The sequence below is a fragment of the Rattus norvegicus genome, chromosome X (genome assembly GCF_021556685.1).
Source record: "Rattus norvegicus strain SHRSP/BbbUtx chromosome X, alternate assembly SHRSP_T2T, whole genome shotgun sequence".
Classification (NCBI taxonomy): domain Eukaryota; kingdom Metazoa; phylum Chordata; class Mammalia; order Rodentia; family Muridae; genus Rattus; species Rattus norvegicus.
Window position 1 is genome coordinate 31203572 of NC_141554.1, and position 25693 is coordinate 31229264.

At 39.7% G+C, this 25693-nt stretch overlaps 1 protein-coding gene across 3 annotated transcripts in view; it reads left to right on the forward strand.

Moving 5' to 3' along the window:
- Positions 1–14182: 14182 nt before the first annotated feature.
- The window catches only part of LOC120099331 (uncharacterized), a 51000-nt gene continuing 39489 nt past the window's right edge, over positions 14183–25693 (forward strand). For all 3 annotated transcript variants that reach the window (XM_087600962.1, XM_087600961.1, XM_087600959.1), the window contains exon 1: positions 14183–14258. In XM_087600962.1, the coding sequence (XP_087457088.1) occupies positions 14235–14258 (24 nt within the window). In that variant the 5' untranslated portion in view covers positions 14183–14234. The remainder of the gene's footprint in view (positions 14259–25693) is intronic.

A 25693-nucleotide genomic window follows, 5' to 3' on the forward strand; every position in this document is an offset into this window, starting at 1 on the left:
TATCTGTTGTAGGATTGGTAAAGATCGTTTCCCAATCTGTTGGTTGCCGTTTTGTCCTAACCACAGTGTCCTTTGCCTTACAGAAGCTTTGCAGTTTTATGAGATCCCATTTGTCGATTCTTGATCTTAGAGCATAAGCCATTGGTGTTTTGTTCAGGAAATTTTTTCCAGTGCCCATGTGTTACAGATGCTTCCCTAGTTTTTCTTCTATTAGTTTGAGTGTGTCTGGTTTGATGTGGAGGTCCTTGATCCACTTGGACTTAAGCTTTGTACAGGGTGATAAGCATGGATCGATCTGCATTCTTCTACATGTTGGCCTCCAGTTGAACCAGCACCATTTGCTGAAAATGCTATCTTTTTTCCATTGGATGGTTTTGGCTCCTTTGTCAAAAATCAAGTGACCATAGGTGTGTGGGTTCATTTCTGGGTCTTCAATTCTATTCCATTGGTCTATCTGTCTGTCTCTGTACCAATACCATGCAGTTTTTATCACTATTGCTCGGTAATAGTGCTTGAGTTCAGGGATAGTTATTCCCCCTGACGTCCTTTTATTGTTGAGGATAGTTTTAGCTATCCTGGGTTTTTTGTTATTCCAGATGAATTTGCAAATTGTTCTGTCTAACTCTTTGAAGAATTGGATTGGTATTTTGATGGGGATTGCATTGAATTTGTAGATTGCTTTTGGTAAAATGGCCATTTTTACTATATTAATCCTGCTAATCCATGAGCATGGGAGATCTTTCCATCTTCTGAGGTCTTCTTCAATTTCTTTCCTCAGTGTCTTGAAGTTCTTATTGTACAGATCTTTTACTTGCTTGGTTAAAGTCACACCGAGGTACTTTATATTATTTGGGTCTATTATGAAGGGTGTCGTTTCCCTAATTTCTTTCTTGGCTTGTTTCTCTTTTGTATAGAGGAAGGCAACTGATTTATTTGAGTTAATTTTATACCCAGCCACTTTGCTGAAGTTGTTTATCAGCTTTAGTAGTTCTCTGGTGGAACTTTTGGGATGACTTAAATATACTATCATGTCATCTGCAAATAGTGATATTTTGACCTCTTTTTTTCCGATCTGTATCCCTTTGGTCTCCTTTTGCTGTCTGATTGCTCTGGCTAGAACTTCAAGAACTATATTGAATAAGTAGGGAGAGAGTGGGCAGCCTTGTCTAGTCCCTGATTTTAGTGGGATTGCTTCAAGTTTCTCTCCATTTAGTTTAATGTTAGCAACTGGTTTGCTGTATATGGCTTTTACTATGTTTAGGTATGGGCCTTGAATTCCTATTCTTTCCAGGACTTTTATCATGAAGGGGTGTTGAATTTTGTCAAATGCTTTCTCAGCATCTAATGAAATGATCATGTGGTTCTGTTCTTTCAGTTTGTTTATATAATGGATCACGTTGATGGTTTTCCGTATATTAAACCATCCCTGCATGCCTGGGATGAAGCCTACTTGATCATGGTGGATGATTGTTTTGATGTGCTCTTGAATTCGGTTTGCCAGAATTTTATTGAGTATTTTTGCGTCGACATTCATAAGGGAAATTGGTCTGAAGTTCTCTTTCTTTGTTGTGTCTTTGTGTGGTTTAGGTATAAGAGTAATTGTGGCTTCGTAGAAGGAATTTGGTAGGGCTCCATCTGTTTCAATTTTGTGGAATAGTTTGGATAATATTGGTATGAGGTCTTCTATGAAGGTTTGATATAATTCTGCACTAAACCCGTCTGGACCTGGGCTCTTTTTGGTTGGGAGACCTTTAATGACTGCTTCTATTTCCTTAGGAGTTATGGGGTTGTTTAACTGGTTTATCTGTTCCTGATTTAACTTCGATACCTGGTATCTGTCTAGGAAATTGTCCATTTCCTGAAGATTTTCAAATTTTGTTGAATATAGGTTTTTATAGTAAGATCTGATGATTTTTTGAATTTCCTCCGAATCTGTAGTTATGTCTCCCTTTTCATTTCTGATTTTGTTAATTTGGACGCACTCTCCGTGTCCTCTCGTTAGTCTGGCTAAGGGTTTATCTATCTTGTTGATTTTCTCAACGAACCAACTTTTGGTTCTGTTGATTCTTTCTATGGTCCTTTTTGTTTCTACTTGGTTGATTTCAGCTCTGAGTTTGATTATTTCCTGCCTTCTACTCCTCCTGGGTGTATTTGCTTCTTTTTGTTCTAGAGCTTTTAGGTGTGCTGTCAAGCTGCTGACATATGCTCTTTCCTGTTTCTTTCTGCAGGCACTCAGCGCTATGAGTTTTCCTCTTAGCACAGCTTTCATTGTGTCCCATAAGTTTGAGTATGTTGTATCTTCATTTTCATTAAATTCTAAAATGTTTTTAATTTCTTTCTTTATTTCTCCCTTGACCAGGTTATCATTGAGTAGAGCATTGTTCAATTTCCACGTATATGTGGGCATTCTTCCCTTATTGTTATTGAAGACCAGTTTTAGGCCGTGGTGGTCCGATAGCACGCATGGGATTATTTCTATCTTTCTGTACCTGTTGAGGCCCGTTGTTTGACCAATTATATGGTCAATTTTGGAGAAAGTACCATGAGGAGCTGAGAAGAAGGTATATCCTTTTGCTTTAGGATAGAATGTTCTATAAATATCCGTTAAGTCCATTTGGCTCATGACTTCTCTTAGTCTGTCGACATCACTGTTTAATTTCTGTTTTCATGATCTGTCCATTGATGAGAGTGGGGTGTTGAAATCTCCCACTATTATTGTGTGAGGTGCAATGTGTGTTTTGAGCTTTAGTAAGGTTTTTTTTACATATGTAGGTGCCCTTGTATTTGGGGCATAGATATTTAGGATTGAGAGTTCATCTTGGTTGATTTTTCCTTTGATGAATATGAAGTGTCCTTCCTTATCTTTTTTGATGACTTTTAATTGAAAATTGATTTTATTTGATATTAGAATGGCTACTCCAGCTTGCTTCTTCTGACCATTTGCTTGGAAAGTTGTTTTCCAGCCTTTCACTCTGAGGTAGTGTCTGTCTTTGTCTCTGAGGTGTTTTTCCTGTAGGCAGCAGAATGCAGGGTCCTCGTTGCGTATCCAGTTTGTTAATCTATGTCTTTTTATTGGGGAGTTGAGCCCATTGATATTGAGAGATATTAAGAAATAGTGATTATTGCTTCCCGTTATATTCATATTTGGATGTGAGGTTATGTTTGTGTGCTTTCATTCTCTTTGTTTTGTTGCCAAGACGATTAGTTTCTTGCTTCTTCTAGGGTATAGCTTGCCTCCTTATGTTGGGCTTTACCATTTATTATCCTTTGTAGTGCTGGATTTGTAGAAAGATATTGTGTAAATTTGGTTTTGTCATGGAATATCTTGGTCTCTCCATCAATGTTAATTGAGAGTTTTGCAGGATACAGTAACCTGGGCTGGCATTTGTGTTCTCTTAGGGTCTGTATGACATCAGTCCAGGATCTTCTGGCCTTCATAGTTTCTGGCGAGAAGTCTGGTGTGATTCTGATAGGTCTGCCTTTATATGTTGCTTGACCTTTTTCCCTTACTGCTTTTAATATTCCTTCTTTATTTTGTGCGTTTGGTGCTTTGACTATTATGTGACGTGAGGTGTTTCTTTTCTGGTCCAATCTATTTGGAGTTCTGTAGGCTTCTTGTATGCCTATGAGTATCTCTTTTTTTAGGTTAGGGAAGTTTTCTTCTATGATTTTGTTGAAGATATTGACTGGTCCTTTGAGCTGGGAGCCTTCACTCTCTTCTATACCTATTATCCTTAGGTTTGATCTTCTCATTGAGTCCTGGATTTCCTGTATGTTTTGGACCAGTAGCTTTTTCTGCTTTACATTATCTTTGACAGTTGAGTCAATGATTTCTATGGAATCTTCTGCTCCTGAGATTCTCTCTTCTATCTCTTTTATTCTGTTGGTGAAGCTTGTATCTACAGCTCCTTGTCTCTTCTTTTGTTTTTCTATATCCACGGTTGTTTCCATGTGTTCTTTCTTGATTGCTTCTATTTCCATTTTTAATTCCTTCAACTGTTTGATTGTGTTTTCCTGGAATTCTTTCAGGGATTTTTGTGACTCCTCTCTATGGGCTTCTACTTGTTTATTTATGATTTCCTGATATTCTTTCAGGGATTTTTGTGTCTCCTCTCTATGGGCTTCTACTTGTTTATTTATGTTTTCCTGGAATTCTTTCAGGCATTTTTGCGATTCCTCTCTGTAGGCTTCTACTTGTTTATTAATGTTTTCTTATGTTTCTCTAAGGGAGTTCTTCACGTCTTTCTTGAAGTCCTCCAGCATCATGATCAAATATGATTTTGAAACTAGATCTTGCTTTTCTGGTGTGTTTGGACATTCCATGTTTGTTTTGGTGGGAGAATTGGGCTCCGATGATGCCATGTAGTCTTGGTTTCTGTTGCTTGGGTTCCTGTGCTTGCCTCTCGCCATCAGATTATCTCTAGTGTTACTTTGTTCTGCTATTTCTGACAGTGGCTAGACTGTCCTATAAGCCTGTGTGTCAGGAGTGTTGTAGACCTGTTTTACTGTTTTCTTTCAGCCAGTTATGGGGACAGAGTGTTCTGCTTTCGTGCGTGTAGTTTTTCCTCTGTACAGGTCTTCAGCTGTGTCTGTGGGCCTGTGTCTTGAGTTCATCAGGCAGGTCACTTGCAGCATACAAGTTGGTCTTACCTGTGGTCCCGAGGCTCAAGTTTGCTAGCGGGGTGTTGCCCACGGGCTCTCTGCTGCGGCAGCAACCAGGAAGACCTGTGCCTTCCCTTTTGGGAGCTTCAGTGCACCAGGGTTCCAGATGGCCTTTGGTGTTTTCCTCTGGCGTCCGAGATGTGTGTGCAGAGAGCAGTCTCTTCTGGTTTCCCAGGCTTGTCTCGTATATCCTTTTGTTTTACGATAGAATATTCTATAAATATCTGTTAAGTCCATTTAATTCATGACTTCTCTTAGTCTGTCTACATCTCTGTTTAATTTCTGTTTCCATGATCTGTCCATTGATGAGAGTGGGGCGTTGAAATCTTCTACTATTATTTTGTGAGGTGCAATGTGTGTTTTGATCTTTAGTAAGGTTTCTTTTATGCATGTAGGTGCCTTTGTATTTGGGGCATAGATATTTAGGATTGAGAGTTCATCTTGGTTGATTGTTCCTTTGATGAATATGAAGTGTCCTTCCTTATCTTTTTTGATGACTTTTAGTTGAAAATTGATTTTATTTGATATTAGAATGGCTACTCCAGCTTGCTTCTTTCGACCGTTTGCTTGGAAAGTTGATTTCCAGCCTTTCACTCTGAGGTAGTGTCTGTCTTTGTCTCTGAGGTGTGTTTCCTGTAGGCAGCAGAATGCAGGGTCCTCATTGCATGTCCAGTTTGTTAATCTATGTCTTTTTATTGGGGAGTTGAGACCATTGATGTTGAGAGATATGAAGGAATAGTGATTATTGCTTCCTGTTATATTCATATTTGGATGTGAGGTTATGTTTGTGTGCTTTTCTTCTCTTTGTTTTTTTGCCATGATGATTAGTTTCTTGCTTTTTCTAGGGTGTAGCTTGCCTCCATATGTTTGGCTTTACCATTTATTATCCTTTGTAGTGCTGGATTTGTAGAAAGATATTGTGTAAATTTGGTTTTGTCATGGAATATCTTGGTTTCTCCATCTATGTTAATTGAGAGTTTTGCAGGATACAGTAACCTGGGCTGGCATTTGTGTTCTCTTAGGGTCTGTATGACATCTGTCCAGGATCTTTTGGCTTTCATAGTCTCTGGCGAAAAGTCTGGTGTGATTCTGATAGATCTGCCTTTATATGTTACTTGACCTTTTTCCCTTACTGCTTTTAGTATTCTTTTTTTATTTTGTGCTTTGGTGTTTTGACTATTATGTGACAGGAGGTGTTTCTTTTCTGGTCTAATCTATTTGGAGTTCTGTAGGCTTCCTGTATGCTCTTTTTTTAGGTTAGGGAAGTTTTCTTCTATGATTTTGTTGAAGATATTTACTGGTCCTTTGAGCTGGGAGTCTTCACTCTCTTCTATACCTATTATCCTTAGGTTTGATCTTCTCATTGAGTCCTGGATTTACTGTATGTTTTGGACCAGTAGTTTTTCCTGCTTTACATTATCTTTGACTGTTGAGTCGATGATGTCTATGGAATCTTTTGCTCCTGCGATTCTCTCTTCTATCTCTTTTATTCTGTTGGTGATGCTTGTATCTAGGGCTCCTTGTCGCTTCCTTTGGTTTTCTATATCCAGGGTTGTTTCCATGTGTTCTTTCTTGATTACTTCTATTTCCATTTTTAATTTTTTCAATTGTTTGAATGTGTTTTCCTGGAAATCTTTTAGGGATTTTTGTGATTCCTCTCTATTGGCTTCTACTTGTTTATTTATGTTTTCCTGGAATTCTTTCAGGGATTTTTGTGGTTCCTCTCTGTAGGCTTCTATTGTTTATTTATTCTCTAAGGGAGTTCTTCATGTCTTTCTTGAAGTCCTCCAGCTCATGATCAAATATTATTTTGAAACTAGATCTTGCTTTTCTGGTGTGTTTGGATATTCCGTGTTTGCTTTGGTGGAAGAATTGGGCTCCGATGATGCCATGTAGTCTTGGTTTCTGTTGCTTGGGTTCCTGAGCTTGCCTCTCGCCATCGAATTATCTCTAGTGTTACTTTGTTCTGCTATTTCTGACAGTGGCTAGACTGTCCTTTAAGCCTGTGTGTCAGGAGTGCTGTAGACGTGTTTTTCTGTTTTCTTTCAGCCAGTTATGTGGACAGATTGTTCTGCTTTTGGGCATGTAGTTTTTCCTATCTACAGGTCTTCAGCTGTTCCTATGGCCCTGTGTCTTGAGTTCACCAGGCAGGTCGCTTAGAGCAGGATGGTTTGTCTTACCTGTGGTTCTGAGGCTCATGTTTGCTCGAGGGGTGTTGCTTATGAGCTCTCCGCTGGGGCAGCAACCAGGAAGATCTGTGCTGCCCTTTCCGGGAGCTTCCGTGCACCAGGGTTCCAGATGGCGTTTGGTGTTTTCCTCTGGCGCTAGAGATGTGGGCAGAGTGTAGTTTCTTCTGGTTTCCCAGGCGTGTCTACCTCTCTGAAGGTTTACCTCTCCCTCCCACAGGATTTGGGTGCAGAGAACTGTTTATCAGGTCTGTCCCTTCAGTTTCCGATGGTGTCTCAGATGCAGAGGATTTGCTGCTCCTGTGCCCTTATCCAAGGGAACCCAGAGGCCATATACAGTTTCCTCTTGGGCCAGGGATGTGGGCAGGAGTGGGCAGTGTTGGTGGTCTCTTCCGCTCTGCAGTCTCAGGAGTGCCCACCTGTCTCGGCATGAGCTCTCTCTCCCACAGGGTTTGAGAGCAGTGAGCTGGAGGCAGGGAGTGTGAGATTGGGACTCTGGCTAAAAACCGGAAGTGTCAGGTATTTTATTATTTACATTTAAAGTGTTATTCCCTTTCCTGGTTTCCTGTCCATAAGTTTCTTATCCCTTCCCTCTCCCCTTCTATAACAGTGTTCCCCTCCCCATCCCCTCCCTCTTACTTCCCACCACAATCCCCTACATTGGGGGTCCACAGAAGTTCTTTCATTATTGAGTATAGTTTTCACTATCCAGGGTGTTTTGTTATTCCAAATGAATTTGCAAATTATTCTTTCTAAATCTATGAAGAATTGAGTACTAATTTTGATGGGGATTGCATTGAATCTGTGCATTGCTTTTGAAAAAATGGCCAGTTTTACTATATTAATTCTGCCAATTCATGAGTGTGGGAGGTCTTTACATCTTCTGAGATTTTCTTAAATTTCTTTCTTCAGAGACTTGAAGTTCTTGTCATACATATCTTTCACTTGCTTGGTTAAAGTCACACCGAGATATTTTATATTTTTTGGGACTATTATGAAGGGTGTCAATTCCCTATTTTTTTCTCAGCTTGTTTCCCTTTTGTGTAGAGGAAGGCTACTGACTCATCTGAGTTAATTTTATACCCAGCCACTTTGCTGAAGTTATTTATTAGGCTTAGCAGTTCTTTGGTGGAACTTTTTGGGTCACTTATGTATACTATCCTATCGTCTGCAAATAGTGATATTTTGACTTCTTTCTTTCCAATTTGTATCCATTTGACCTCCCTTTTGTTTTCTGATTCCTCTGGCTAATACTTGGAGTTCAATATTATATAAGTAGTGAGAGAATGGGCAGCCTTGTCTATTTTCCTGATTTTAGTGGGATTGCTTAAATTTTCTCTCCATTTAGTTTAAAGTTGGCTACTGGTTTGCTATATATTGCATTTATTATGTTTATGTATGGGCGTTGAATTCCTGATCTTTCTAAGACTTTTATCATGAAGAGGTGTTGAATTTTGTCAAAAGCTTTCTCATCATCTAATGAAATGATCATATGGGTTTTTTCTTTGATTTTGTTTATATAGTGCTTTATGTTGATGGATTTTTGTGTATAGAACCATCCCTGCATCCCTGGAATGAAGCCTACTTGATCATGATGGATGATGATTTTTATGTGTTCTTGTATTCGGTTTGCGAGAATTTTACTGAGTATTTTTGCATCTGTATTCATAAGAGAAATTGGTCTCAAGTTCTCTTTCTTCGTTGTGTCTTTGTGTGGTTTAGTTACAAACATAATTGTGACTCCATAGCAGAAATTACTTAGTGCTCTGTCTGTTTCTATCTTGCGAAATAGTTTGGAAAGAATTGGTATTAGGTCTCCTATGAAGGTCTGATAGAATTCTGCACTAAACCCATCTGGTCCTGGCCCTTTTCTATTTGGGAGATTTTTGATAACTGTTTCTATTACTTTGGGTTGTATGGTATTGTTTAGAAAGTTTCTTGGTTGATTATTTCTTGCCATCTACTTTTCTTGGGTGTGTTTGCTTTTCTTTTGTTCTAGAGGTTTCAGGTGTGCTGTTAAGCTGCTAATATATTCTCTCTCCAGTTTCTTTTTGGAGGCACTCATAGCTATGAGTTTTCCTCTTACCACTGATTTCATTATATCCCATAAGTTTGGATATGTTGTGCCTTCATTTTCATTAAATTCTAAAAAAAAGTCTGTAATTTCTTTCTTTATTTCTTCCTTGACCAAGTTATCATTGAATCCAAGTTCCATGTTCATGTGGGCTTTCAGTCGTTATTTTTGTTATTGATGGACAGCCTTAGTCCGTGTTGGACTGACAGGATGCATGGGATTATTTCAATCTCCTTGTATCTGTTGAGGCCTGTTTTGTGCCAGATCAATTTTTGGAGAAGGTACCATGAGGTACTGAAAAGAAGGTATATTCTTTGGTTTTAGGATGAAATGTTCTATAAACATCTGTTAAATCTAATTGTTTCATAACTTATTTTCGTTTCTCTATGTCTGTGTTTATTTTCTGTTTCCATGATCTGTCCATTGATGAGAGTGTAGTGTTGAAATCTCCTAATATTATTGTGTGACTTGCAATGTGTGATTTGAAGTTCAATAAGGTTTCTTTTATGAATGTAGGTGCCTTTGCATTTGGAGCATAATTATTTGAGATTGAGAGTTCATCTTGGTGGATTTTTCCTTTGATGAATATGAAGTGTCCTTCCTTATCTTTTTGATATCTTTTGGTTGAAAGTCAATTTTATTCGATATTAGAATGGCTACTACAGTTTGTTTCTTCAGGCCATTTGCTTGGACAGTTGTTTTCCAGGCTTTTACTCTGAATTAGTGTCTGTCTTTGTCTCTGAGGTGTGTTTCCTGTAGGCAGTAAAATGCTAGGTCCTCTTTACCTAACCAGTCTGTTAATCTGCTTCTTTTTATTGGGGAATTGATTCCATTGATGTTAATAGATATTAAGGAATAATGATAGTTGTTTCCTACTATTTTTGCTGTTAGAGGTGGGATTATGTTTGTGTGGCTATCTTCTGTTGCTTTTGTTGAAAGAATATTAATTTCTTGCTTTTTCTAGTTTGTAGTTTCCCTCCTTATGTTGGAGTTCTCCATCTATTATCCTTTGTAGGGCTAGATTTGTGGAAAGATATTGTGCAAATTTGGTTTTGTCATGGAGTATCTTGGTTTCTCCACCTATGTTATTTGAGAGTTTTGCTGGATATAGTAGCCTGGGCTGGTGTCTGTATGACATCTACCCAGAATCTTCTGGCTTTCATAGTCTCTGGTGAGAAGTCTGGTGTGATTCTGATAGGTCTGCCTTTCTATGTTACTTGACCGTTTTCCCTTGCTGCTTTTAATATTCTTTCTTTGTTTTGTGTGTTTGGTGTTTTGACTATTATGTCATGGGAGGAATTTCTTTTCTGGTGCAATCTTTTTGGAGTTCTTTAGGCCTCTTGTATGCTTATGGTCATTTCTTTAAGTAGGGAAGTTTTCTTCTATAATTTTGTTGAAGATATTTACTGGCCCTCTAAGTTGGGAATCTTCACTCTCTTCTATAACCATTATCTTTATGTTTGATGTTCTTCGTGTGTCCTGGATTTCCTGGATGTTTTGGATTAGGAACTTTTTGCATTTTACATTATCCTTGACAGTTGTGTCGATGTTTTCTTTGGTATCTTCTTTCCCTGAGATTCTCTCTTCTATCTCTTGTTTCTTTTATTTATCCTTGTCTCTATGACTTTTGACCTCTTTCATAGGCTTTCTATCTCCAGGGTTGTCACCCTTTGCAATTTCTTTTTTGTTTCTATTTTCATTTTTAAATCCTGGATGATTTTGTTCAATTTCTTTACCTATTCGATTTTGTTTTCCTGTAATTCTTTGAGGGATTTTTTTTGTTTTTCCTCTTTAAGGACTTCTACTTGTTTACCTGTATTGTCCTGTATTTCTTTTCTTTTCTTTTTTTTTTTTTTCTTTTTTTTTTCCGGAGCTGGGGACCGAACCCAGGGCCTTGTGCTTGCTAGGAAAGCGCTCTACCACTGAGCTAAATCCCCAACCCTGTCCTGTATTTCTTTAAGGGAGTTATTTATATCCTTCTTAAAGTCCTCTATTATCATCATGATAATTTGGATTTTAAATCCAAATCTTGCTTTTCTGGTGTGTTTGGATATCCTTTATTTGTTTTGGTGGGGGAACTGGCCTCTGATGATGCCAAGTAGTCTTGTTTCTGTTGCTTAGGTTCCTTTGCTTGCCTTTCACAGTCAGGTTGTCTCTGGTGTTAGCTTGTCTTGCTGTCTCTGAGAGTTGCTTGACCTTCCTTGTAGGCCTGTGTGTTAGCTCTCCTCTTGACCTGTTTTCTTTCAACTAGATCTAGGAACAGAGAGTGTCCCCTTGGTTTGTGTGACCTGTAGCCTCCAAGAGGGTTGCTTGCCATAGAAGATTTGGTCTTACCCCTGCTCTCAGGTTTGTAGGTCTTCCTGGCAACTGGCTTTCAGCTTTCGGTGCAAGCACAAACCTGAAGGGTCCTGCCCCTGACTGCTCCTATGTTCCTCTGCCTAGAGGGCACAGAGAGCACTCGGCAGGTTCCTCTTGGTTCAGGAATGTGAGCAGAAGTGATGGTCTCCCCTGAGATCTCAGAATTGTCCACACTTCTGAGGGTCCAGCTCTCTCCTTCAAATTCTTTCTTTGGACACTTTATTTTGTAGTACTGTAAATATTAAGACTTTTTGTTCTCCTCTGGTAAGTGCTTTCTAACCATCAGTAACATCCATGTACCCACTAAATTGACTATCTAACTCAGGAATCCTTATCTCTGAAAAATATTTCTTGGCTAGTTTCCTATGCCAATAAAGCTCTAGACCAAGCACTTTTAAAATTCATTAACGGGAATCATCACTCGGAGGTGATTGCACCACAGTTCCCACTTCTTATAGATGAAGATCTGAGAATTGGAGAGATTATATGGAAGGTCACATTTCAGAGCTCTACTGTGAAAGCACAAAACAGAAATCATTATTCCCAAGCCACACTTCTAACCAGTGATGATATTGCTATGGTCTTTTTGAAAATGACTCAAGTTTATTCTCAGAAATAGTGTTAAAGTTAGAATCTGACTTTACTTGGCAGTTGAGGACACCAAGAGTCAGGAGATAAAGTGAAGATCAACCCCTGTGTTAACTGTTGCATTTCCTCTTGGATGCAAGCTTTTGATGAGGAGGGTTTGTCTGTCTGTCTGTCTGTCTGTCTGTCTGTCTGTCTGTGTCTATATCTGTTTCACTGTGTCTATCTATAAGTCTGTCTGTCTTTACCTCTGTTTCTCCATTTCTCCCTTATTGTGTCTGTGTCTTGTCTGTCTTTGTAATGCTGTAAATCTGTCTGTCTGTATCTGTCTTTAAGTCTGCTGTTTTGTCTACCTCATGTATTTGGCTCTATCTGTCTCTGTCTGCCTGTCTACAAGTCTGTTGATCTCTGTCTCTCTCTAGATCTGTCTGCACATCTGTTTGTCTCCCTGTAAGTCAGTCTGTCTGTCTTTGTCCGTGCCTCTGTCTGTCCTGTTTGTATGTCTGTCTGCATCAGTCTACTTCTCTGCAATTCAGTCAGTCAGTCAGTCAGTCAGTCAGTCAGTCAGTCAGTCAGTTACTCTGTCTGTTTGTAAGTTTGTTTGTAAATCTTTGTCTCTCAGTCAGTAAACCTCTATATATCTTTGTCTGTCTGTCTGTCTTTAAATATTTGTCTCTCAGTCAGTAAACCTCTATATATCTTTGTCTGTCTGTCTGTCTGTAAATATTTGTCTCTTGGTCAGTAAGCCTCTATATATCTTTGTTTATGCCTCTGTCTGCCTGTCTGTAAGTCTGTCTATCTCTCTGCACATCTGTCTATCTCTGTATATCTCTGTATTTCTGTCTTTGTCTCTCTGTAAGTCTGTCTCTCTATATTTGTGTCTTTATCTGTCTGCAAGTAGGACTATCTGTGTCTCTCTCTGTAAGTCTATTTCTATCTGTAACTGTCTTTTCTCTCTGTGTTTATCTCTCTGTCAGTAAGTCTGTCTGTCTCTGTCTCTGTTTCTTTGTGTCTGTCTCAGTCTCTGTCACCGTGTTTATCTGTCTGTCACTGTCTGCCTTTCTGTCTGTAAGTCTGTCTCAGTCTGTAAGTCTGTCTACAAGCCTGTCATTCTCTGTCTTTCCATCTGTCTTAAAGTCTATTTGTTTCTGTCTGCCTCTCTGTATTTTTCTGTTGTCTCTCTGTAAGTTTATTTGTATCTCTAAGTTTGTCTGTCTCTGTAAGTCTGTCTGTAACTGTCTATTGGTCTATATGTCTGTCTGTTGGTCACGATCTGCCCCTCTGGCTGCAAGTCTGTCTGTTTCTGTTTGCCTCTCTATCTGTAAGTCTGTCTTTTTATTTCTTTTCCTGTCTGTTAGTCTGTCTCCCTATAACTTTGTCTCTTAAAGTTTGTCTGTAACTGTCTATCTCTGTAAGTCTTGTCTGTAACTCTGTCTGTCTCTGTAAGTCTTGTCTGTAACTCTGTCTCTAACCATCTGTCTATATATCTGTCTGTCTGCTGGTCACTATCTGTCCCTCTGGCTAAAAGTCTGTTTGTCTGTCTGTTGCTGTTTGCCTCTCTGCAAATCTGTTTTGTCTGTCTTTCTATCTGTAAGTCTATTTATCTCTTTTTCTATGTAAGTCTGTTTCTCTGTAAGTTTGTCTGTCTCTGTTAATTGTCTTTCTCTGTAAATCTGTCTGTAACTGTCTTTTTCTGTAAATCTTTCTGTATCGTCTGTCTGTCTCTGTAAGTGTCTGTCTGTCTACATGTCTGTTGATTACTAGCTGCCCCTCGCTGTAAGTCTGTTTGTCTAACTCTATCTGCCTCTCTGCAAGTCTGTTTGTCAGCCAGCCTGTCTGTCTACTTCTCTGCATGTAAGCCTGTCTGACTCTGTAAGTTTGTCTGTAACTGTTTGTCCTTCTGTGTAAGTCTGTATGTAACAGTCTGTCTGTCTGTCTTCTGGTCACTATCTGCCCCTCTGACTGCAAGTCAGTTTGTCTCTGTCTGCCTCTCTGCAAGTCTGTTTGTTGGTCTGTCTGCTTCTCTGTATGTAAGTCTGTTTGTCTCTGTAAGTTTGTCTTTGTCTCTGTAAGTCTATCTGTCTCTGTTCCTCTGTGCTCGGTGTCTCCTTCTGTTTCTCTCTCTCTCTCTCTCTCTCTCTCTCTCTCTCTCTCTCTCTGTGTTTTATTTTGTGTGTGTGTGTGTGTGTGTGTGTGTGTGTGTGTATGTATCTTCTCCTCTCTCTGATGGCCATAGGTTCCTTTCTTGTCCCAGGACCCTGAAATTTACCGTTACCTTGTAAAGAAGCAAAGATAACAAATCTTATTTAATTTCTAGTGATCCAAATGGATTAAAAGAAGTTCCTGTTTACATTGAGTGACTCAGAGGAATGACCTCATCAATGATGAAGACGGTAATTTTTTTCTGTGTTCCTGTTTCCCCACTTTAGTTCTACTTTGAATTTGCCTCCATGATGTGGTCTTACATTGCTGCTTAGGTGATCTGATGACTGGAGAATTTTCACAGACATCAGAAGTGCCTTCTTTTTCAGTTAGAGGACATAATGGCAACACAGCATAAACAAACAAACAAAAAAAAGACGAGGCCATCTTGATTCTTAAGGGGCATTTGTAAGTACCAGGGAACAGTTTCAATTGTCACTCTGGAGGAGGATGCTATTGGCATTTTAATGTGTGATACATTGGTCTCTTGATATTGCTGAATTTGTAAGGGAGTTAAAGACAAATCCTTTTTGTAGCCCTCTCTTAAACTCTGGCAGCTGTCAGAAATCTTTGGTATTTATTCTGTGGCATGGGAAATCCTCACTCTGAATTCTCATATCTTCTCCTGTCTTGTATCTCAAATGTCCTCATGATCTCTCTAGAAAGTCATCTGTAACTGAACCTAAGACCCTCACACAGTACAGAATAAGCACATTCCAAGATCCTTTAATTTGATTACATCTGCTGACAAATGCTATTTCCTAATAAGCTCACACTCACAGGTCTTTGGGACTGGGACTTGGACTGATCTTTTGAGAGATCATTCCCAAATTGCTATTCAAGAAGAGGGCAGAGATACAAGAAACATTCTTCTGTACCCAGTGCAACTACATAGCAAAGACATTGGAAAACTGTTCTGCCCTGAGAAGTTTGATTGCACTCAAGAAAGCCTATCAGTAAGACTTCAGCCAGCTGTGGCAACAGTGTGACCTAACTGCAAGCAATCCTGCTGGGTGGTAGTTGCTACTTCCAGGTTCTGGAGTGTGTTTTGCAATGTGTCCAATGTGTTGAGGCTGTTTGTGCCCAGTAGGTGGCATTCACATTCCCCATATAACTGAGACTGTTAAGTGGCATTAATATCCACCATCAACTGATCTTGATGTGCAGATGACACAGTGTCTCAGAAGTGTATGTGTTCTGGTCCACAGATCTAAGACTTGCTACGCTTTTTTGAATGCAGATTAAATCAGAGCCTTCTCTGATTTCTTGGCACAGACTCTCATTTCCCTTTCCCCAGGTTCCACAGTCATGATGGTTAATCTATTTAGATAGTGTATTTTAGACATTTTAGTCCCAATTTTTAATGTGAAATGACAGACAACAATTATTTGGCATTTTTCTTGCCCAAAGTCAACACAGAGGAGGTTGTGTCATTTACTGAGTGGGAGAAATCTTGCTGCATTCTGCATCATTTCCCTAGGGTGGCTGGTCATAAGAGCAGTTGCCACTATATATAGAGTTATAAAGACTTACTCAGAAAGAAATGTGCTCATATGGCTGGGCACTGGCTCAAGAAGGAATGACAGGTGGTGAATAGGGTTAGGAGGACCTAACCTAGATGAGTTGTACTCTTCCTTGTTAGCACCCACTATCATTAAACTTGGGCAGTTAGTCAGAAGGATCCTAGATGGCTTGGTGTCCAAAAGTTGTCAATATCAATGGCCTCAATGTATGCATGGTTGAACAACACTCACTAGTCTGTGAAGCAGGGTCTTGGAGTAGAGGAAAAAGAAAGAATGGAGGGCAATGGCCTGATTTTTCATCTAGACTCCAGTGCCAGCCTGTTCCAGTAGTGTCTTTAAGTTATAAAACCACAAGCTGTGGGTTCTATTTTGCCTACAGATCATAGTCTGTCAACCTCTATTGAGCCATACCTCCAGTCCCCTGTCTATGATATTTTTCAAACTAATACATCAAGGTTCAGAAATAGGTATTTCTCATCATTTCTCTGAAAATTCATAGGGAGGCCAAGAAGATACCTCAAAGCAGGGAGTGAAGTGAATGCTTTAGCCCATTTTCTGTTGAATTTTCATTCCTGTCCTTCATGTACACTGTCAAGAATCTTGCCAGAGTACAAAATCCTGTAAAACTACTGTATAAAGGAACAGATTCTATTTATTTTGGATACACACACACACACACACACACACACACACACACACACACACACACTTTTTTTTCATTTGGGAAAACTTGTACTTTGGCAATGAAGAAAAATGAGTTAGTTTGCCTTTTACTCTATAATCCTCAGAGACAAATATTAGAAGCAGTACGGTGAACTCTAACATTTGAAGTTTTTAGTGTCAAGAACTGGATACTGCATAAGACAGCCATTTGGTGTTTACAATCCACACATGTTGGGTACGACAAAATGTCATCCTAGTGAAACTCCAAAAAACTGTCTTTTCTCACAGTAGGAACCCCTGTCTGCCAGCAAGTGCTCCTCTCTAATTTAGAAATGCCATTGAAAACCTCCTGAAAAAGGAGATGTCACCTCCTGTTTTATTTTGATGACCAGATATTACCTATCTACTCCTTCAGATACCAGCTTGCCTGTTCACTCTGAGGCAGGTTTTGAAGTGTGTGCCTTTGTCCCTTTTCCTTTTGGGCATGATTGGGAAGCCAAGGGGATCTTTCCAGAATCCTTTGACATTTTTCTTATTATCTTTTGTTTATTTGTTCTTTTGTATGTTTGTACATGCATATTCATCAGTGTACTTTGCTCATACTCACCCCTGCCATTACCTTGGGTTACTGAACTGTGTACTAACTTAGGACTGAATAACTTTTCCTGACTTCTGCTCTGCAATGGAGTCTTTAAGCAACTGAAAACAGGTGGGTTTTAACTGAAACTTAGTAAGCTTAAGATAGTAAGAGAGAGATCTAAGTCTGGAAAGAGGACAGAAGTTGTTTTTGTTCTCAAATTTCCACAGCCACATTCTTACCCTTTTCAGCAACAGCCTTTAGAATCTGATTGTCAATGATGAGAAATTTCTCAAAGGAGACTTTCCATGCTCAGAGATAGGGCTAGCCATGCTAGAGTGGCATACTTGCATCTGAGGCTTACATTCTTGTCAATGCCCAGATTGATGAAGTTAGCAGGTCAAGTTATAGGGCATAGGACAGACTTACTCACTTCCTGGGTACTTTTTCAATTAGAGTGGCCCTTGTTATTTGGCGGCTAAATATTTTTGTGGGCCTTGGCAACAAAACTCTGGGCAAATTACCAATGATCGTTGTCTGCCTCCCACACAAATACCTACTGAGCTCTAGCCGTGGCTTTGGTTTTACAAGTGTTTAGTAACTTAATCCAGGTTTTGATATTGACTATCTTCTCCTAACCTCTATCTGGGCCTTGCCCTAAAACTTTTTTAAAAGTATTTTTAATTGAAATATAACTACATTACTTCTTCCATCACTTTTCTCATTTGAGCCTTTCCTAGCTACCCTGCACGCCACCCTCAAATCAATAGCTTTTCTTTTGCTTTACTGCTGTTACACAAATATGCATATGTGTATGTATGTTCATGGACAAATATATATTTACAACAGGCTGAATTCATTTTTGATGTGTATATATCCAGGCTGACTACTCTGCACTGGACAACTAGTAAAGGGTTTATCTATGGGAGATGCTAATATACTTTGCTCAGCAGTCTTTAGTTGATTATAGTTCTTTTTTTTTCTTCCATTTTTATTAAATTGGGTATTTTTTATCTTTACTAACTTGAGTATTTCTTATTTGCATTTCTATTGTTCCCCTTCCGGTTTCTGGGCCAACATCCTACTAACCTCTCCACCTCCCCTTCTATATGGGCTTCCCCTCCCCATTATCCCCCCATCACCACCCTCCCACCAACAATCACGTTCACTGGTGGTTCAGTCTTCGCAGGACCAAGGGCTTCCCCTTCCATTGGTGCCCTTACTAGGCTATCCATTGCTACCTATGAGGTTGGAGCCCAGGGTGAGTCCATAGTCCTTGGGTAGTGGCTTAGTCCCTGGAAGCTCTGGTTAGTTGGCATTGCTGTTCATATGGGGTCTCAAGCCCCTTCAGCTTTTTCAGGCCTTTCTCTGATTCCTTCAGCGGGGGTCCTGTTCTCAGTTCAGTGGTTTGCTGCTGGCATTCACCTATTTATTTGCTGTATTCTGGATGTGTCTCTCAGGAGAGATCTACATCCGGTTCCTGTCAGTCTTCACTTCTTTGCTTCATGCATCTTACCAAGTTTGGTGGCTGTAAATGTATGGGCCACATGTGGGGCAGGCTCTGAATGGGTGTTCCTTCTGCCTCTGTTCTAAACTTTGCCTCCCTATTCCCTCCCAAGGATAGTCTTCTTCCCCTTTTAAAGAAGGAGTGAAGCATTCGCATTTTGGTCATCCTTCTTGAGTTTCATGTTGTTCTGTGCATCTAGGGTAATTCGAGCATTAGGGCTAATATCCATTTATCAGTGAGTGCATATCATGTGTGTTTTTCTGTGATTGGTTTACCTCACTCAGGATGATATTTTCCAGTTCCATTTATTTGCCTATGAATTTCATAAAGTCATTGTTTTTGATAGCTGAGTAGTATTCCATTGTGTAGACATACCACATTTTCTGTATCCATTCTTCCGTTGAAGGGCATCTGGGTTATTCCAGCTTCTGGCAATTATACATAAGGCTGCTATGAACATAGTGGAGCATGTGTCTTTGTTATAGGTCGGGGCATCTTTTGGGTCTATGCCCAAGAGAGGTATAGCTGGGTCCTCAGGTAGTTCAATGTCCAATTTTCTGAGGAACCTCCAGACTGATTTCCAGAATGGTTGTACCAGTCTGCAATCCCACCAACAATGGAGGAGTGTTCCTCTTTCTCCACATCCTTGCCAGCATTTGCTGTCACCTGAGTTTTTGATCATAGCCATTCTCACTGGTGTGAGGTGAATTCTCAGGGTTGTTTTGACTTGCATTTCCCTTATGACTAAAGATGTTGAACATTTCTTTAGGTGTTTCTCAGCCATTCAACATTCCTCAGCAGTGAATTCTTTGTTTAGCTCTGAACCCCATTTTTTAAAAATTTTTTATTAGATATATTTCTTTACTTACATTTCAAATGTTATTCCCCTTCCCTATTTCCTGTCCATAATCCTCCAGGCCTCCTCTCCCCTTCCCTCTCCCCCATAAAGTTATTCCCCCTATACATCCCCCTTCCTGTCAACCCCATATTCCCCTGCACTGTGGGTCCTAACGTGGCAGCACCAAGTGCTTCCTTTTCACTGGTGACCCAATAAGGCTCTTCTCTGCTACATTTGCAGTTGGAGGCCTGAGTCAGTCATGTACAGTCTTTCGGGGGTTGTTTAGTCCCTGAAAGCACTACTTGGTTGGCAAAGTTTTCTTTTTTATTAATTTTTTTTATTAACTTGAGTATTTCTTATTTACATATCGAGTGTTATTCCCTTTCCCGGTTTCCGGGCCAACATCCCCCTAACCCTTCCACCTCCCCTTCTTTATGGGTGTTCCCCTCCCCATCCTCCCCCCATTGCCGCCCTCCTCCCAACAATCATGTTCACTGGCGTTTCAGTCTTGGCAGGACCAAGGGCTTCCCCTTCCACTGGTGCTCTTACTAGGGTATTCATTGCTACCTATGAGGTCAGAGTCCAGGGTCAGTCCATGTGAACCTCATTTTTTAATAGGGTTATTTGTCTCCCTTGCAGACTAACTTCTTGAGTTCTTTGTATATTTTGGAGATAAGCCCTCTATCTGTTGTAGGATTGGTAAAGATCTTTTCCCAATCTGTTGGTTGCTATTTTGTGCCAAAAACAATGTCCTTTGCCTTACAGAAGCTTTGCAGTTTTATGAGATCCCATTTGTTGATTCTTGATCTTAGCGCATAAGCCATTGGTGTTTTGTTCAGGAAATTTTCTCAAGTGCTCATGTGTTCGAGATGCTTCCCCACTTTTTCTTCTATTAGTTTGAGTGTATCTGGTTTGATGTGGAGGTCCTTGATCCACTTGGACTTAAGCTTTGTACAGGGTGATAAGCATGGATCAATCTGCATTCTTCTACATGCTGACCTCCAGTTGAACCAGCACCATTTGCTGAAAATGCTATCTTTTTTCCATTGGATGGTTTTGGCTCTTTTGTCAAAAATCAAGTGCCCTTAGGTGTGTGGGTTCATTTCTGGGTCTTCAATTCTATTCCATTGGTCTATCTGTCTGTTTCTGTACCAAATCCATGCAGTTTTTATCACTATTGCTCTGTAATACTGCTTGAGTTCAGGGATAGTGATTCCCCCAGAAGTCCTATCATTGTTGAGGATAGTTTTAGCTATCCTGGGTTTTTTGTTATTCCAGATGAATTTGCAAATTGTTCTGTTTAACTCTCTGAAGAATTGGATTGGTATTTTGATGGGGATTGCACTGAATCTGTAGATCGCTTTTGGTAAAATGGTCATTTTTACTATGTTAGTCCTGCCAATCCATGAGCATGGGAGATCTTTCCATCTTCTGAGGTGGTCTTCAATTTCTATCTTCAGAGGCTTGAAGTGCTTATCATACAGTTCTTTTACTTGCTTGGTTAAATCACACTGAGGTATTTTATATTATTTGGGACTATTATGAAGGGGGTCGTTTTCCTAATTTATTTCTCGGCTTGTTTCTTTTTTGTGTAGAGGAAGGCTTTATTTGAGTTAATTTTATACCCAGCCACTTTGCTGAAGTTGTTTATCACCTTTAGTAGTTCTCTGGTGGAATTTTTGGGATCACTTAAATATACTATCACATCATCTGCAAATAGTGATATTTTGCCTTCTTCTTTTCCAATCTGTATCCCCTTGATCTGCTTTTGTTGTCTGATTGCTCTGGCTAGAATTTCAAGAACTATATTGAATAAGTAGGGAGAGAGTGGGCATCCTTGTTTAGTCCCTGATTTTAGTGGGATTGCTTCAAGTTTCTCTCCATTTAGTGTAATGTTAGCAACTGGTTTGCTGTATATAGCTTTTACTATGTTTAGGTATGGGCCTTGAATTCCTATTCTTTCCAGGACTTTTATCATGAAGGGGTGTTGAATTTTGTCAAATGCTTTCTCAGCATCTAATGAAATGATCACGTGGTTTTGTTCTTTCAGTTTGTTCATATAATGGATTACGTTCATGGTTTTCCGTATATTAAACCATCCCTGTATGCCTGGGTGAAGCCTACTTGATCATGGTGGATGATTGTTTTGAAGTGCTCTTGGATTTGGTTTGCCAGAATTTTATTGAGTATTTTTGCGTCGATATTCATAAAGGAATGTGGCCTCAAGTTCTGTTTATTTGTTGGGTGTTTGTGTGGTTTAGGTATAAGAGTAATTGTGGCTTCATAGAAGGAATTCTGTAGTGCTCCATCTGTTTTATTTTTGTGGAATAGTTTGGATAGTATTGGTATGAGGTCTTCTATGAAGGTCTGATAGAATTCTGCACTGAACTCGTCTGGACCTGACCTCTTTTTGGTTGGGAGACCTTTAATGACTGCTTCTATTTTGTTAGGAGTTATGGGGTTGTTTAAATGGTTTATATGTTCCTGATTTAACTTCGGTACCTGGTATCTGTTTAGGAAATAGGATTTTCAAGTTTTGTTGAATATAGGCTTTTGTAGTAGAATCTGATGATTTTTTGAATCTCCTCTGATTCTGTAGTTATGTCTCCCTTTTCAATTCTGATTTTGTTAATTTGGAGAGAGTCTCTGTGTCCTTTCGTTAGTCTGGCTAAGGGGTTATCTATCTTGTTGACTTTCTCAAAAAAACAACTTTTGGTTCTGTTGATTCTTTCTATGTCCTTTTTGTTTCTACTTGGTTGATTTCAGCCCTGAGTTTGCTTATTTCCTGCCTTCTACTCCTCCTGCGTGTATTTGCTTCTTTTTGTTCTAGAGATTTTTGGTGTGCTGTCAAGCTGCTGATATATGCTCTCTCCTGTTTCTTTCTGCAGGCACTCAGTGCTATGAGTTTTCCTCTTAGCACAGCTTTCATTGTGTCCCATAAGTTTGGGTATGTTGTACCTTCATTTTCATTAAATTCTAAGAAGTCTTTAATTTCTTTATTTCTTCCTTGACCGGGTTATCATTGAGTAGAGCATTGTTCACCTTCCACGTATATGTGGGCGTTCTTCCCTTATTGTCATTGAAGACCAGCTTTAGTGCCTGGTGGTCTGATGGGACCCATGGATTATTTCTATCTTCTGTATCTGTTGAGGCCTGTTTTATGACCAATTATATGGTCAATTTTGGAGAAAGTACCATGAGGTGGTTAGAAGAAGGTATATCCTTTTGTTTTAGGATAGAATGTTGTATAAATATCTGTTAAATCCATTTGATTCATGACTTTTCTTAGTCTGTCTCTGTCTCTGTTTGCTTTCTGTTTCCATGATCTGTCCATTGATGAGAGTGGGGTGTTGAAATCTCCTACTATTATTGTGTGAGGAGCAATGTGTGCTTTGAGCTTTAGTAAGGTTTGTTTTATTTATGTAGGTGCCCTTGTATTTGAAGCGTTGATATTTAGGATTGAGAGTTCATCTTGGTGGATTTTTCCTTTGATGAACATGAAGTGTCCTTCCTTATCCTTACTGATGACTTTTGGTTGAATGTTGATTTTATTCGATATTAGAATTGCTACACCAGCTTGCTTCTTCAGACAATTTGCTTGGAAAGTTGTTTTCCAGCCTTTTATTCTGAGGTAGTATCTGTGTTTGTCTCGGAGGTGTGTTTCCTATGGACAGCAAAATGCTGGATCCTCATTATGCATCCTGTCTTTAGTTAATTTGTATCTTTTTATTGGGCATTTGGTTCCATTGATGTTGAGAGAATTAAGGAAAGGTGATTATTGCGTCCTGTTATTTTAGTATTTGGAGGTGAGATTATGTTTGTGTGCTTCTCGTCTTTTGTTTTTGTTGCAAAAAGATTAGTTTCTTCCTTCTTCTAGGGTATAGCTTTCCTCCTTGTGTTGGGTTTTGCCATTTATTATCCTTTGTAGGGCTGGATTTGTGGAAAGATATTGTGTAAATTTGGTTTTGTCATGGAATATCTTGGTTTCTCCATCTATGTCAATTGAGAGTTTTGCTGGATACATTAACCTGGGCTGACATTTGTGTTCTCTTAGGGTCTGTATGACATCATTCCAGGATCTTCTGGATTTCCTAATCTCTGGTGAGAAGTCTGGTGTAATTCTGATAGGTCTGCCTTTCTATGTTACTTTTCCTTTTTCCCTTACTTTTCCTTTTAATATATTTCTTTGCTTTGTGCATTTGGTATTTTGACGATTATGTGACAGGAAGAGTTTCTTTTCTGGTCCAATGTCTTTGGTGTTCTGTAGGCTTCTTGTATGTTTATGGGTATCACTCTTGTTAGGTTAGGGAAGTTTTCTTCTGAGATTTTGTTGAAAATATTTACTGGCCCTTTAAGTTGGGAGTCTTCACTCTCTTCTAAACATATTATCCCCATGTTTGATCTTCTTATTCTGTTTTAGATTTCCTGTATGTTTTGCTCTAGGATCTTTTTCTATTTTATGTTATCTTTGACAGTTGTTTCACTGTTTTCTATGGTATCTTCTGCTCCTGAGATTTTCTCTTCTATCTCTTGTATTCTGTTGGTGTTGCTCACATCTATGACTCCGATCTCTTCCCTAAGTTTTCTATCTCCAGGGTTGTCTCCCTTTGTGCTTTCTTTATTGTTTCTATTTCCATTTTCAATTCCTGGATTGTTTTGTTCATTTCCTTCTCCTGTTTTGTTGTTCATTTCCAGTATTTCTTTAAGGGATTTTTGTGTTTCCTCTTTACGGGCTTCTAGTTGTTTACTTGTGTTGTCCTGTATTTCTTTAAGCGAATTATTTAAGTCCTTCTTAAAGTCCTCCATCATCATGATAAAATGTTATTTTAAATCTAGATCTTGCTTTTCTGGTGTGTTTGGATATCCAGTGTTTGCATTGGTGGGAGAATTGGGCTCTGATGATGCCAAGTTTTCTTTTTTTCTGTTGCTTAGGTTCCTCTGCTTGCCTCTTGCCATCTGGTTGTGTCTGGTGTTAGCTTTTCTTGCTGTTTCTGACAGTGGCTTGACTGTCCTGTATGCCTGTGTGTCAGGAGTGCTGTAGACCTGTTTTCCTGTTTTCTTTCAGCCAGTTATGGGAACAGAGTGTTCTGCTCTCAGGCATGTAGTCATTCCTGTCTGCTGGCTTTCAGCTCTCCATGTGGGTAGGAACAAGAAGGATCCTGCCCCTGCTTCGTCTAGGTCCCTGTGAGCAGGGGTCACAGGTAGCACAAGGTGTTTTCCTCTTCAGTTGGGAGCATGGGCAGAGAGTAGTCTTCCTCTGGTTTCCCAGAAGTGTCTGTCCCTCTGAAGGTCTAGCTGTGCCTTCCCACCCCCCACGGGATTTGAGTAGAGAGAGCTGTCTGACCACTTTAGTTCAGATCTGGGTGCAGTTTGGAATGTAGGGCTCCTGCAGCTTGACTGCTCCTATAATTCCTCTGTCCAGAGGCACTATGCAGTTTCCTCTTGGGCCAGGTATGTGGGAAAAGGTGGGCAGAAGTGGTGGTCTCTCCTGTCCTGCAGTCTTAGGATTGGCTGCACTTCTGGGTTTTCAGCTCTCTCTCCCACAAGGTTTGGGAGCAGGGAGCTGTGGGCAGGGATCATTGAGGTTTGGGCTCTAGCCAGAAACTGGAAGTGCCTGGTCCCAGAGGAATTCTGCCTTTGTGTCCTTAGTCCACCAGGCAGATCACTTGGAGCGGAAAAGTTGGTCTTACCTCTGGTCTCAGACCTGTAGCTGCTCCTTGGAGCTGGCTTTCAGCTCTCCATGAGGGCAACAATCAGAAGGACCCTGCCCCTACTGCTCCTAGGTTCCTGTGCACAGGGGACACAGATGGCACAAGGTGTTTTCCTCTTGAGTCAGGAATGTGGGCAGAGAGCAGTCTCCTCTGGTTTCCCAGGAGTGTCTGTCCATCACATTTCTATAGTTCTTTGTCTAGTGTGGGATCTTATGAAAATTTCCCACTTCTATATTAACATGTCCATGGATAACACTGTTGGTCTGATTTAGGAAAGACTGTTTCATGAGCAGACTTCCTGTATTCTGGCTCTTATAATCCTTCAGCTCTCTCTTCATGTCCCTTGACTCCAAGATGCAAGCACTATGATGTAGGTATATATATTGTGGCTGGCCTCCTCAAAGTCTCTTGATGTCTGTATTATTTCCTGTTGTGTGTTTTTTTTTTGCTTCTTTGTTTGTGATGGTCTCCATTTTCCATAAAAAAATGATCAGGGGTAGTAGCTACATTTGTTTGTGGACATAAGCTAAAGATTCAGTTGGTAGGTAGTAATGGATTATACTGGTCTAGAAAAATTAGCCTAGATTTCTTGATTAACTTCTTATTTAAATGTAGTTGAAGGTCGTGCAACTATTGAAAACTCAATGTGCTGCCTACAAGAGATACACTTTAGATAAGAAGATACTGCCAAGTGGAGATACGTGGCATCCTCATACTTTTGAAGGAGACAGATGAAGAGGAGTGAATGAAGTCATTTCATTTTATTGGGAATGACTATGAGAGTGCAGAAACATATGGAAGATAGAA